The sequence below is a fragment of the Heterodontus francisci genome, chromosome 27 (assembly GCF_036365525.1).
Source record: "Heterodontus francisci isolate sHetFra1 chromosome 27, sHetFra1.hap1, whole genome shotgun sequence".
Lineage (NCBI taxonomy): Eukaryota > Metazoa > Chordata > Chondrichthyes > Heterodontiformes > Heterodontidae > Heterodontus > Heterodontus francisci.
The window spans coordinates 39,966,001-39,978,050 of record NC_090397.1 but is presented as its reverse complement, the minus strand read 5'-3'; the positions used below and the strand labels follow the sequence as shown (position 1 = coordinate 39,978,050).

General features: G+C 42.0%; 1 protein-coding gene across 1 annotated transcript in view; it reads right to left on the bottom strand.

Moving 5' to 3' along the window:
* The window catches only part of mov10l1 (Mov10 like RNA helicase 1), a 75,874-nt gene that overhangs the window by 62,949 nt on the left and 875 nt on the right, over positions 1 to 12,050 (bottom strand). Inside the window, exons 3-4 of the mRNA XM_068059649.1 lie at positions 6,620 to 6,807; positions 680 to 868 (exon numbers count right to left, since the gene is read on the bottom strand). Coding sequence (XP_067915750.1) covers positions 680 to 868; positions 6,620 to 6,807 — 377 coding nt within the window. The remainder of the gene's footprint in view (positions 1 to 679; positions 869 to 6,619; positions 6,808 to 12,050) is intronic.

Sequence of the window (12,050 nt, the reverse complement as noted above, 5' to 3'; positions counted from 1 at the left end):
CTCTCTGGACCCGCTGCTCCTCTACATGAGTCTTTATGGAGTGTGGGAGAGTGTGTTTAAATTCCTCTAACAGAATTACTTCTGAGATTCTCATAGCTGAACTGTACTTTAAGAGCCCTCAGCCACTGGTCAAAAGCCAGCTGCTTACGTCTTTCAAACTCCAGATAAGTTTGATTAGCTTGCTTCTTGAGGGTTCTAAACTTTTGGCGATAGGCTTAGAGTACTAATTCATATGCCCCGAGGATAGCATTTTTATCAGTTCATAATTTGATGAACTCTCATCTGGCAATAGGGAATAAACCTCACGGGCTTTTCTGATTGGCTTGCTTTGTAATAGAAGAGGTCAGGTCTCAGCTGACCATGTTAGCTGCCTTGCCAGTTTCTCAAAGGACACAAAAAACACTTCCACAACTTTCTCATTGAATTCTGGGATTAATTGAGACAGTTTTAACAATTCTGTACCCAGTCCTGAATTACACTCCTCCATACTGGCCATGCTTTCACTGGGGTTCCTCTGTCGCCACTTCAGCTCTCTTTCTTCGCATTCTGGAAGGTTCACTCTCTTTCTTACGTCTTTGCCTTCACGTTCCTTCTGGAAGGCTCTTTCTTTCTCTCTCTTTCTTTTTCCGTCCTCTAATTCAAGTTGCCTCTGTTCCAATTGTATCTTTGCCAGCAATACCCTGTCGGAGTCTACTTGTAACCATGTTTCTGCTTCTTCAGATTCAAGGGAAAAATGGTTGGCAACCAGCCTAAGGAGTTCAGACTTCTTAGCCTTGCCATGTACAGTGATCCCACACTGCACAGCCAGTTTCATCAACTCCTCCATAAACAGTGCTTTTAACTTATCCCAATATGGCAGCTGGGGACACTGTGGAGCATGCACGAGGCGGAGAGTATCATGGATAGCATGTATAGAGAGGTGGTCACACCGCAGGCTTAGACCCCACAGGCAGGATGGGAATGGGTGACCACCAGGCAGTGCAAGAGGACTAGGCAGGCAGTTCAGGAATTTCCTGTGGCTATTTCCCTGCAAAACAGGTATACTGCTTTGGATACTGTTGGGGGGGAATGGCCTCTCAGGGGAATAGAGCAACAGCCCATTTTGTTGCACCACAGTTGGCTCTGCTGCACAGGGGAGTAGTAAAAAGTGTGGGAATGCAATAGTTATAGGGGATTCAATTGTAAGGGGAATAGATAGGCATTTCTGTAGCCGCAAAAGAGATTCCAGGATGGTATGTTGCCTCCCTGGCGCCAGGGTCAAGGATGTCTCAGAGCGGTTACAGGACATTCTGAAGGGGGAGGGTGAACAGCCAGTGGTCGTGGTACACATTGGTACAAACGACATAGGTAAAAAAAAAAAGGATGAGGTCCTAAAAGCGGAATATAGAGAGCTAGGAAGTAAGTTCAAAAGTAGGACCTCAAAGGTAGTGATCTCAGGATTACTACCAGTGCCACGTGCTAATCAGAGCAGAAATAGCAAGATATATCAGATGAATACGTGGCTGAAGAGATGGTGTGAGGGGGAGGGTTTTAGATTTCTGGGACATTGGGACTGGTACTGGGGGAGGTGGGACCAATACAAACTGGACGGGTTACACCTGGGCAGGACCGGGACTGATGTCCTAGGGGGAGTATTTGCTAGAGTGGTTGGGGAGGGTTTAAACTAAAATGGCAGGGGGATGGAAACCTTTGCAAGAAGTCAGAGGAGGAGGGAATCAAAGACAAGAACAAAAGAAAGTAAGGGGAATAAGAAAAGTGATAGGCAGAGAAAATCAAGGGCCAGAATCAAACAGGGCCACAGTGAAAAATAGTGGGAAGGGAACAAGTAATGTTAAAAAGACAAGCCTTAAGGCTTTGTGCCTTAACGTGCGGAGCATTCGCAATAAAGTGGATGAATTAATCGCGCAAATAGACGTAAACGGGTATGACAGAGTCGGGATTACGGAGACATGGCTGCAAGGTGACCAGGGGTGGGAAATGAACATCCAGGGATATTCAGTATTTAGGAAGGACAGACAAAAAGCAAAAGGCGTAGAGTTGCGTTGCTGATTAAAGAGGAAATTAACACAATAGTGAGGAACAATATTAGCTTTGACGATGTGGAATTTGTATGGGTAGAGCTGAGAAACACAAAGGGGCAAAAAACGTAAGTGGGGGTTGTATATAGACCCCCAAACTGTAGTGGTGATGTTGGGATGGCATTAAACAGGAAATCAGAGATGCATGTGATAAAGGAACATCTGTAATTATGGGTGAATTTAATCTGCATATAGATTGGGCAAATCAAATTAGTCACAATACCGTAGAGCAGGAATTCTTGGAGTGTATATGGGAAGGTTTTCTGGACCAATACGTTGAGGAACCAACTAGAGAACAGGCCATCCTAGACTGGGCATTGTGTAATGAGAGAAATAATTGACAATCCAGTTGAGATCCCTGGGGACAAGCGACCATAATATGATAGAATTCTTCATCAAGATGGAGAGTGACATAATTGATTCTGAGACTAGGGTCCTGAATCTTAGTAAAGGAAACTATGAAGGTATGAGGCGCAAGTTGGCCATGACGAATTGGGAAACGTTACTTAAAGGGATGATGTTGGATAGGGAATGGCAAACATTGAAAGAGTGCATGGATGAACTGCAACAATTGTTTATCCTTGTCTGGTGCAGAAGTAAAACGGGAAAGGTAGCCAAACCATGGCTTACAAAGGAAATTAGAGATAGAATTAGAACCAAGGAAGAGGCATATAAATTTGCCAGGAAAAACAACAGACCTGCGGATTGGGAGCAGTTTGGAATTCAGCAAATGAGGACCAAGGGATTGATCAAGAAACGGAAAATAGAGTACGAGAGCAAGTTTGCAGGGAACATAAAAACTGACTGTAAAAGTTTCTATAGGTATGTGAAAAGAAAAAGATTGATGAAGACAAATGTAGGTCCCTTACAGTCAGAAACAGGGGAATTTATTATGGGGAACACAGAAATAGCTGACCAATTAAATGCATACTTTGGTTCTGTCTTCACAAAGGAGAACACAAATATCATACCAGAAATGTTGGGGAACACAGGGCTTAGGGAGAGAGAGGAATGAAGGAAATCATTATTAGTAGAGAAATGGTGGGGAAATTGATGGGATTGAAGGCCAATAAATCCCCAGGGCCTGATGACCTGCATCCCAGAGTACTTAAGAAAGTGGCCCTAGAAATAGTGGAAGCATCGGTGGTCATCTTCCAAGATTCTATAGACTCTGGAACAGTTCCTACAGATTGAAGGGTAACTAATGTAACCTCACTATTTAAAAAGTGAGGTGAAGAGAAAGCAGGGAATTATAGACCAGTCAGCCTGATGTCAGTAGTGGGGAAAATTCTGGAGTCCATTATCAAAGATTTTATAGCAGAGCACTTAGAGAAGTGGTAGAATCGGGCAGAGTCAGCATGGATTAACGAAAGGGAAATCATGCTTAACAAATCTACTAGAATTCTTCCAGGATGTAACTAGTAGAGTTGATGAGGGGGAGCCAGTGGATGTGGTTTATCTGGACTTTCAGAAGGCTTTTGACAAAGTCCAACGTAAGAGATTAGCATGTAAAATTAAAGCGTATGGGATTGGGGGTAGTGTATTGCGATGGATAGAAAATTGGTTGGCAGATAGGAAACAAAGAATAGGGATAAGTGGGTCTTTTTCCGAATGGCAGGCAGTGACTAGTGGGGTACCGCAGGGATCGGTGCTAGGACCCCAGCTATTCACAATATATATTAATGATTTAGATGAGGGAACTAAATGTAATATCCCCGAATTTGCAGATGACACAAAACTGGGTGGGAGGGTGAGTTGTGAGGAGGATGCAGAGAGGCTTCAGGATGATTTGTACAAGTTGAGTGAGTGGGCTAATGCATGGCAGATGCAGTATAATGTGGATAAATGTGAGGTTATCCACTTTGGTAGCAAAAACAGGAAGGCAGATTATGTGAACATCTATAAACTGAGAGAGGGGAATATGCAGCGAGACCTGGGTGCTCTCGTACACCAGTCGCTGAAGGTAAGCATGCAGGTGCACCAGGCGGTAAAAAAGACAAATGGTATGTTGGCCTTCATAGCGAGAGGATTCGAGTACAGGAGCAGGGATGTCTTGCTGCAATTATACAGGGCCTTGGTGAGGCCAAACCTGGAATATTGTGCAGTTTTGGTCTCCTTATGAGGCAGGATGTTCTTGCTATAGAGGGAGTGCAGCGAAGGTTTACCAGACTGATTCCTGGGATGGCGGGACTGACATATGAGGAGAGATTGAGTCGGTTAGGATTATATTCGCTGGAGTTTAGAAGAGTGAGGGAGGATCTCATAGAAACCTATAAAATTCTAACAGGTCTTGACAGGGTAGATGCAGGAAGGATGTTCCCGATGGTGGGGGAGTCCAGAACCAGGGGTCATAGTCTAAGGATACAGGGTAAACCTTTCAGGACTGAGATGAGGAGAAATTTCTTCACCCAGAGAGTGGTGAGCCTGTGGAATTTGCTATCACAGAAAGCAGTTGAGGCCAAAACATTGTATGTTTTCAAGAAGGATTTAGATATAGCTCTTGGGTCTAAAGGGATCAAAGGGTATAGGGCGAAAGCAGGAACAGGTTACTGAGTTGGATGATCAGCCATGATCATAATGAATGGTGGAGCAGGCTCGAAGGGCCGAATGGCCTATTCCCGCTCCTATTTTCTATGTTTCTAAGTTACATCACCCTGGCTTGGGAAGCTACTAGATTCTGTTGCAGACATGTTAGTATTCAAGCACACACAACCACAAGAACATCTGCTTCTCACTTCCAATTTCTCTCATTTGTCTGTGGGTAAAATCCAGGACGGTAGCCCCCAGGTTTGTGTTACGCCCAGGTGAGAAAGGGGTCTAGGGTTCCCTCTCAGCCTTCACCTGCTCTTACCGTAACAGGATTTTATTTTAAATACACCATTTTTTTTTTAAGCTCCCCCTTACTGAATCCTTGTTCAGTAACTTCTAATTATAAGGCAAAGAAACTAGCCAAACAGGTTTTCTTAGGTTTAAAGAAAAAAGGTTGAACTTTATTAAAAAACTCTAATTTGGTTAATGCCTACGGATATGCGACGCACCCACACTAGCATGCATAGGCAATAGACACATGCAGACAGAGACAGAAAAGAGCAGAAGAGATAAAGTGGAAAAGTTTGAGGCAATATCTGAAAATGGTTTTGGTTACTGTTCTTCGAGCTCGCTGTAAAGTCGTTGATTGTAGGTAGGTCTTGCTTTTCGTTGGGGCCCAGTATTCTTGTTAAACCTTGTTCAGTGTAGAAGACTTTTCTCTCTTGTGGTTCATGTGTCTTCAATGGATTCAGAGGCTTGTGATAAAGAGATGGGAGCAAACAGGAGAGGTCTTCTCATTCTAGGGGCAAACAGTCTTTTCAGAGTTCAAAAACTCTGTGGCTAGTTCAAAAAACTCTGGACCAGCTAGTCATGTGACCAACTGGTTTAACCAGTCATGGCTTTTGTGGATTGCAACACCTTAGCAATCTCTGGAATGCTCTTCCTTATACCTTCACTGTCTAGTGATCAAAATCCATTGGTGGGTTGAATGTGTCAGGGAATGGCTCTTTTGTCTCCACAAACACTGTCTGTTAGTATGCAAATGTTTTTCAGCTAAGTGTCTGGCAGCCCTTGAAACAGGCCTTCTTTTCTTCCCAGCAAGTTTAAAATCAATGTTCACATGACAACATTAATATGCCTCATTCTTGGCAGGTGGGGGTCTGCCTGACACTATCTTTGTGTCATCGGCAAATTTAGCTACCATACCTTCTGTCCCTTCATCCAAGTCATTTATAGAAATCATAAGGACATAAATTTGTTAGAATATCTCAACTTCATTCCTTATAACCAAGCATCTTCTGTACCAAACTCAACTTAACAGGACAAACTAGCAATTTCAAGGCAGCAGGACCTCTTTGTGAAAAATGAAAAAAAGAACACTGGTGTAGTGGAGGGTTTCTTCCAATAGCTGGCATTATTCAAAGGATATTGCTAAGGGCAATAAGGCTAAGGGCCTTTACTTCTGCACTTGAACCATGCAAAAGTACACCTGACCCAACAGTGTGATGCTACCTAATGACCAAAACCTTGCAGTCTATTCTCCAGCGCTGCCCTCTCTTACCTTGATGAGTCACCAAAAGTGATAGAAAAAAAAGGTTAACTCGTGGAGGGTAGCAAGATACATTTATTTGCTATTAGAATGCAATGAGTCTGTACCTGAAGCAATTATAAACAGATTACAGGGTTGGCTTTTTAGACAACCATCTGTCATCAAAAATCAACAAGTAAAGCATTTTTTGTCAAACAGAAGTCTTCAGACTAAATTGGCCATCATGAACAACAGGAACATCTGTAAGCAACTTGTTAGGACATGACATTTGGCCAGGCATGGTAATTTACAGCAGTGAGATCCATAGAATCACACAAATTCTAGCATGGTAAAAAAAAAATACTTGGTCCACTGTGCCAATACACTGGAACGATGCACTTGAATGCAAATATTTGTTTTAAATGCTACGTTTCAAAGTTCACTGTGTTATCAGAATAGAATAAGTAAGCATCTATATCACTACCTTGACTGCTTTCCAACCTCCCGACGTCTCATTCTTTTGGGCCACTATGTTCACCTTCTGGCCGACTTGCAAAGGCATACCTCCCAGCACATCATTCGACGTGAAGTAGATGGAGTCATCAACTAAACCATATTTACCACAAAACCTGGTGACAGTCGCTCCAAGTACATTTTTATACTCTGTACAATCTAAAAAAACAATTTTAAAAGTTATTTTATACTACAGGTACCAGTCAACCATTTACACACAATAGCACTAATAATATAATAGAAATAGACAATCTGCCTTTTTACAATTAAAACTAATTCTCCTTATTTGAATTCCACTGTTCAAAATACTAAATGTACTATTGCTTGATCTCACCTGATGGCCTACTGGGTATAAGCACCACCTGTCCGGTGTAGCACTAAGCCATATTAGACAAAAAAAATACACAGTTCAATTCTTGCTTCGTATTGAGTTAGCTGAGCTCAGCTGAAATAGCATTTGAACTAATGCAATTAGCCTCAGTGTCCCTTCAGTAAAGGAAAATTAAAAATTGCCAAGGTTTTCACTCCTGATCATTGTGCACTGTCTCCTGGATTGCAAATGTGCGTGTGCACACACAGACTGAATTTTGTTGAGCTCCCGTTGTCAGACTCTGTGGTGGGGTGGGGGACCAGAAGATCGTAGGGGCAGCAGCCCGCCACGGATCCCGACACCAGGATTGCCAGGCCCGATCTTCCCAGTGGCAGCAAGGCTCCATGGCTGCAACCTGCTGACGAAAATCATACAGCTATGCGTTTGTGTAGAGGCCACAGATAATGGACAGTGCACTGGCAATGGCTGATTATTAAAAATGGCAACTCCTTCCACTGCAGCCAAAGTTGATTCGGAAAAAACAATCGTTGATGGAGAGTGAAGAGCTGTGGAGCGGCTGGTGCTGCTGAATGGGGCAGTGAATGGTTACCATAGCAATGCCAGCTGCGTGTGCAGGAGACAGCGAAAATGGAATGCAGGGCAGCAGCTCAGATAGAAACTGACCATCTACAACCTAAAACCTATCGAAAGTTTCCAGTTTCTACAAGTAATTTGACAATGGATTTTGTCCTTGGCCACTCCAATTCTGACACATGTAATACTTGTCTAAGTAACATGATTTCAAACTGTTTCTGTCTAAATTGTGTATCTCGTCTAAGAACATTATTGTATTTTATGACAATTATTTTACACTGTCTTAGAAATACTAGAATACTGAACCGCTCAAGGTAAACGCACACAGTGGGCAAATGTCACACGATCAAAACTTCAAGAATACATTCAACCAGAGTTGGAAGATTAAGAGTCAGTGCCTTTTAGGAGGGGATCAAAACTATAATGCACCTTCTTCAAATTGAAGCTTTTGCATGGACTTGTGAAGAACACAATGAACATGATAGAAATTCTAATTTACACAATTTGAAAATAACTGGCATGAGGAATTTTTTTTCTTTATTTGTTTTGTGGGATGTGGGCAACGCTGGCTAGGCCAGCATTTTTGCCCATCCCTAATTGCCCTTGCTAGGCTTGGTAGGCCATTTTGGAAGACATTAAGAGTCAACCACATTGCTGTGGGTCTGGAGTCACATGTAGACCAGACCAGGTAAGGACAGCAGATTTCCTTCCCTAAAGGAAATTAGTGAACCAGATGGGTTTTTTAAAACAATCGACAATGATTTCATGGTCACCATTAGACCAATGTTATTTTTAATTCCAGATTTATTAATTGAATTCAAATTTCACCATTTGCTATGGTGGGATTCAAACCCATGTCCCCAGAGCATTAGCCTGGTTTCTGGATTACTAGTCTAGTTACATTACCGCTATGCCACCACCTCCCCTTAAGTAATGCAAACAATTGGAAGATTAAATACATTCAAAAGATAGTCCAAATGGGGAGAACACAAATCAAAAGTAAATCAGAACTGCTTAAAGAACCCATTGGTGTCTATTTCCATTGTACACTGCAGTATTAGTATGAAAAATAACATTTCAGACCAATGCTACACAGGCTACCAAATTTCTTTGCTCTCAAACATGCAATGTAACTGCACTCATTTATAAAGCATCTAAATAATTTACATTTTTTTCCCTCTAAGACTATATGGTGGAAATTGTATCTGTCATCACTGTCCAGTTTTGTTTACCATGCATGATCCATGCAGCAAAAAACAAAAAACTGGTAAAATATCCACAAGCAAAAGTGGAGTGGACTTCTTGCTTGCTACTGATAATGGTATGCGATAAATGCAGAGTGTGCTTGTTGAGTGCGCGAGGTACGCTTCAGATGATACTGAGCCTGAGGCGACCATATTTCAATAACACTGATACTAATCACATGTGTGTGATTGGTATCAATGTGATTATATAGATGTTGTTATTCCTTAAAAGTAGAAGACGATTTTCCACATCACAATATTGATTAAAGTCCAGTACCTTCAGCTTCATATCTATCCTGTTCAAAGTCATCGTCAGCTTTCCTCCACAAGAAGGTGGCAGCTTTCAATAAGAGGGAGAGCATTGCCAGTATTTCTTCAATATGTCTAAATTGGAGAGAAATCTAATTACTGACAAAATACAGCCTACCTAGTTGAGCTTACATGGAAGAAATACTTGACTGTCCCTAAAACTGTACAAACTTCTGCATATGAAGGTAATTTATTACTCTACAAGCAGAATGCTTCAGTGACATATTTGCTGCCGAGGTCCCTGTTAATTGGTTGGTAGGCGGAATATTAAGAAAGTCAGATTACTCATTTTTCCCAGTACAAATAGTTACGCTGTAAATCTCAAATCTAAGTGACAACTTAGACACAGCGGAAAGTCAACATTAAAAACAAGTCCTGAGCTTTAAGCAGCAACATATTTTAACAACGTTTATCAAAAGTACATTGACAATCACAGCAGGCAATTTCTAATGGTGCAGTCATGCTGCAACATCTTACATTGCTGCAGTGTAGGTTCCCTGGTATAATTACAAGCTGAACGAAGTTTGGAATTTTATCTCTGGTGAGAAAACCATCTGGAGGAACGAGCTACTTCAGCTTCACAACTAGCTTGAAACATTTTTTTAAAATTTAATTTCAAAACAAAATTAGGACAGTCAAACCATTCAAATAGCTTTGTTTAACTTGGCCCTTAGACATTTCACTGGCAGTCAGACACCAGTGAGCAGAGTTTTGCTTTGCCCAAACAAAGAGTGCTGCAAAGAGGAAGAATAACTACATGCTGGCACTCCATCACTCTAAACATGCTACGGTTATTGTGATTTGGGCTTAACTAGCGAAAAAGACCATTCCTTATGAACCAAAGCACAAACTGAAGTGCAAACCATCTGATAATGCAGTGTGTTTGGTGTGACCAGTTTAAGTGCTAGTCTGCATGCCATCCTGCTCATTATTGGGATCAATGTTGCAACAGATGGCTGGGAGAATCTTTCCCAGCATATGGTGACAGCAATCAAATTATAAAAGTAGCTACACCGCAGATACAGCTACAAAAAGGGTCCCTTGTGACGAGACAAGACAATGCATTGATCATCATCTGGTATCAAATAATGGTGTAATTTCATTAATAAAAAATGGAAATTCTAAAACTGATTTGATCCATGCAAGTCTCTGCATATGGTACACATTTACAACTGCTAGTCTGCAGTGTCAAAATGTTACTCAAATGCCAGCTTGCCTTAGTCAGATTATTGTCGGCTCAAGCCCATTCCACAACAGGAACAGGCAGCAAACTAAGATGGCACTTCGGTGCACTACTGAGGGAATGCTGCACTGTCAGAAGTACTGTCTTTCCAATGTAACATTAAACGTGTTGAGTTGCAATAAAATCCTACAGCACAATTCAAAGAGGAGGAGAGATCTCCCCGCTAATACCAAACAGATTAACTAGGTTATTTATCTTGCAAGTGTCAGCTGTGGCTCAGAAGGTTGTGCTTCAACTCCCGTTGCAGATACTTAAGCACATAAACTAGGCTAACACTTCAGTTCAGTACTGAGGAAGTATTACAATGTTACAGCTGCCGTCTTTCAGATAAGACATTAAAGCGAGGCCTCGAATGCCCTCAAACACCAGTGGGGTAAATAGAGTGGGGAAGGGAAGTTGGAGTCCAGTTTGAGAGCACTGGCAGGGTGTTATAGAGGGGTAATTGTGACAATGGTGCCCAAAGGAGGGGGCTCCAGGGTCTGTGGATGAAAGTCTGCAAACACAGAGGAGGAAAACTCGAGTTCTGGGATGCGAGAACATGGGGGGTAATAGCTCTCACCACAGCTCCTGGTCTGAAGCTGTTTTTTTTTAAAAAATAGTATAGTTTGCAACAGTAAAAGGGAGCTTTAAAAACAGCTTCCCAAGGTGGTCTAGCTGACAAGATAAGTAACAAGGGGTTTGTCACAGGCAAAATGGCAGGGGTGATTGTGTACGGGGGCATTACTGTTTAGCACTGGATATACCTGTGCTTGTGCTGCTAATTCATAAAACAGATTTCAGAAATACATATCCATCACTAATAGATTTGAACAAAAGTTAGTGGGGACACCCCTCCTCAATATGGGGGGGGGGGAGGAGAGGGGGAAGAAAGGGTACGCCCTTGACAATTGCACAGTATTTCAATGTTCTGAATTGACTGAGACTAAGAATCCCACTTCTCCAAAGTCTATGATTTTTAGATCCGGATCAGTGTAGAATATTTCTGAAGATTTCGATACAACCAAGTCTTGGGATTCATTATTTATACAGGACTCAATCTCTGCTACTAGATAGTGCAGTGGTAACCATCTCTAATACTAATACTCAATTTGTCTTTCTGGACTGTTTTAATTGGTTTTTGGGTTACATCTGTGGTGGGTTCATTTGGTGGGTGGTGCCTGGTGCATACGGAGGCACATGACACCTGTGGCTGCCAACAGTTGGCGACGGCAGCAATGGGGTTTTGCGGGTGGAGGGGGGTGGGGGGGGGGCGGGTTGGTGGGAAACAAAAAACAGCAGAGGGTAAGGGGAGCCCAACAGAGTTATTCTGGCTGAACAGATTGTTTCTGAGAGAGATGGGATGAGATTGATGGGAGGGATGGAAGAAATGGGCTGGGGATGGCATGAAAAGAATGGCATGGGAAGGGTGGATGAGTTGATAGAATTGGTTGTGTGGAAAAATGGCAGGACAATTACTTGATAGAAATTATTTGAAAGTTATTCCTTGTGCTAAAAATAAAGATTCACTAGATTTTAATGAAAAGGTTTTAGAAAAGCTATCAGGTGAATTAAAAAAAAAACATTAGCCTTGATTCTATAGACGAGAACAATCTATACCCTCCAGAGTTTCTACGCAGGCTTACTCCAATGGGCAAGCCACCACACAAACTTAGACTCAGTTATAATGTTGCTACAAAACTTGAATCCTAAACAAGAACTTTAT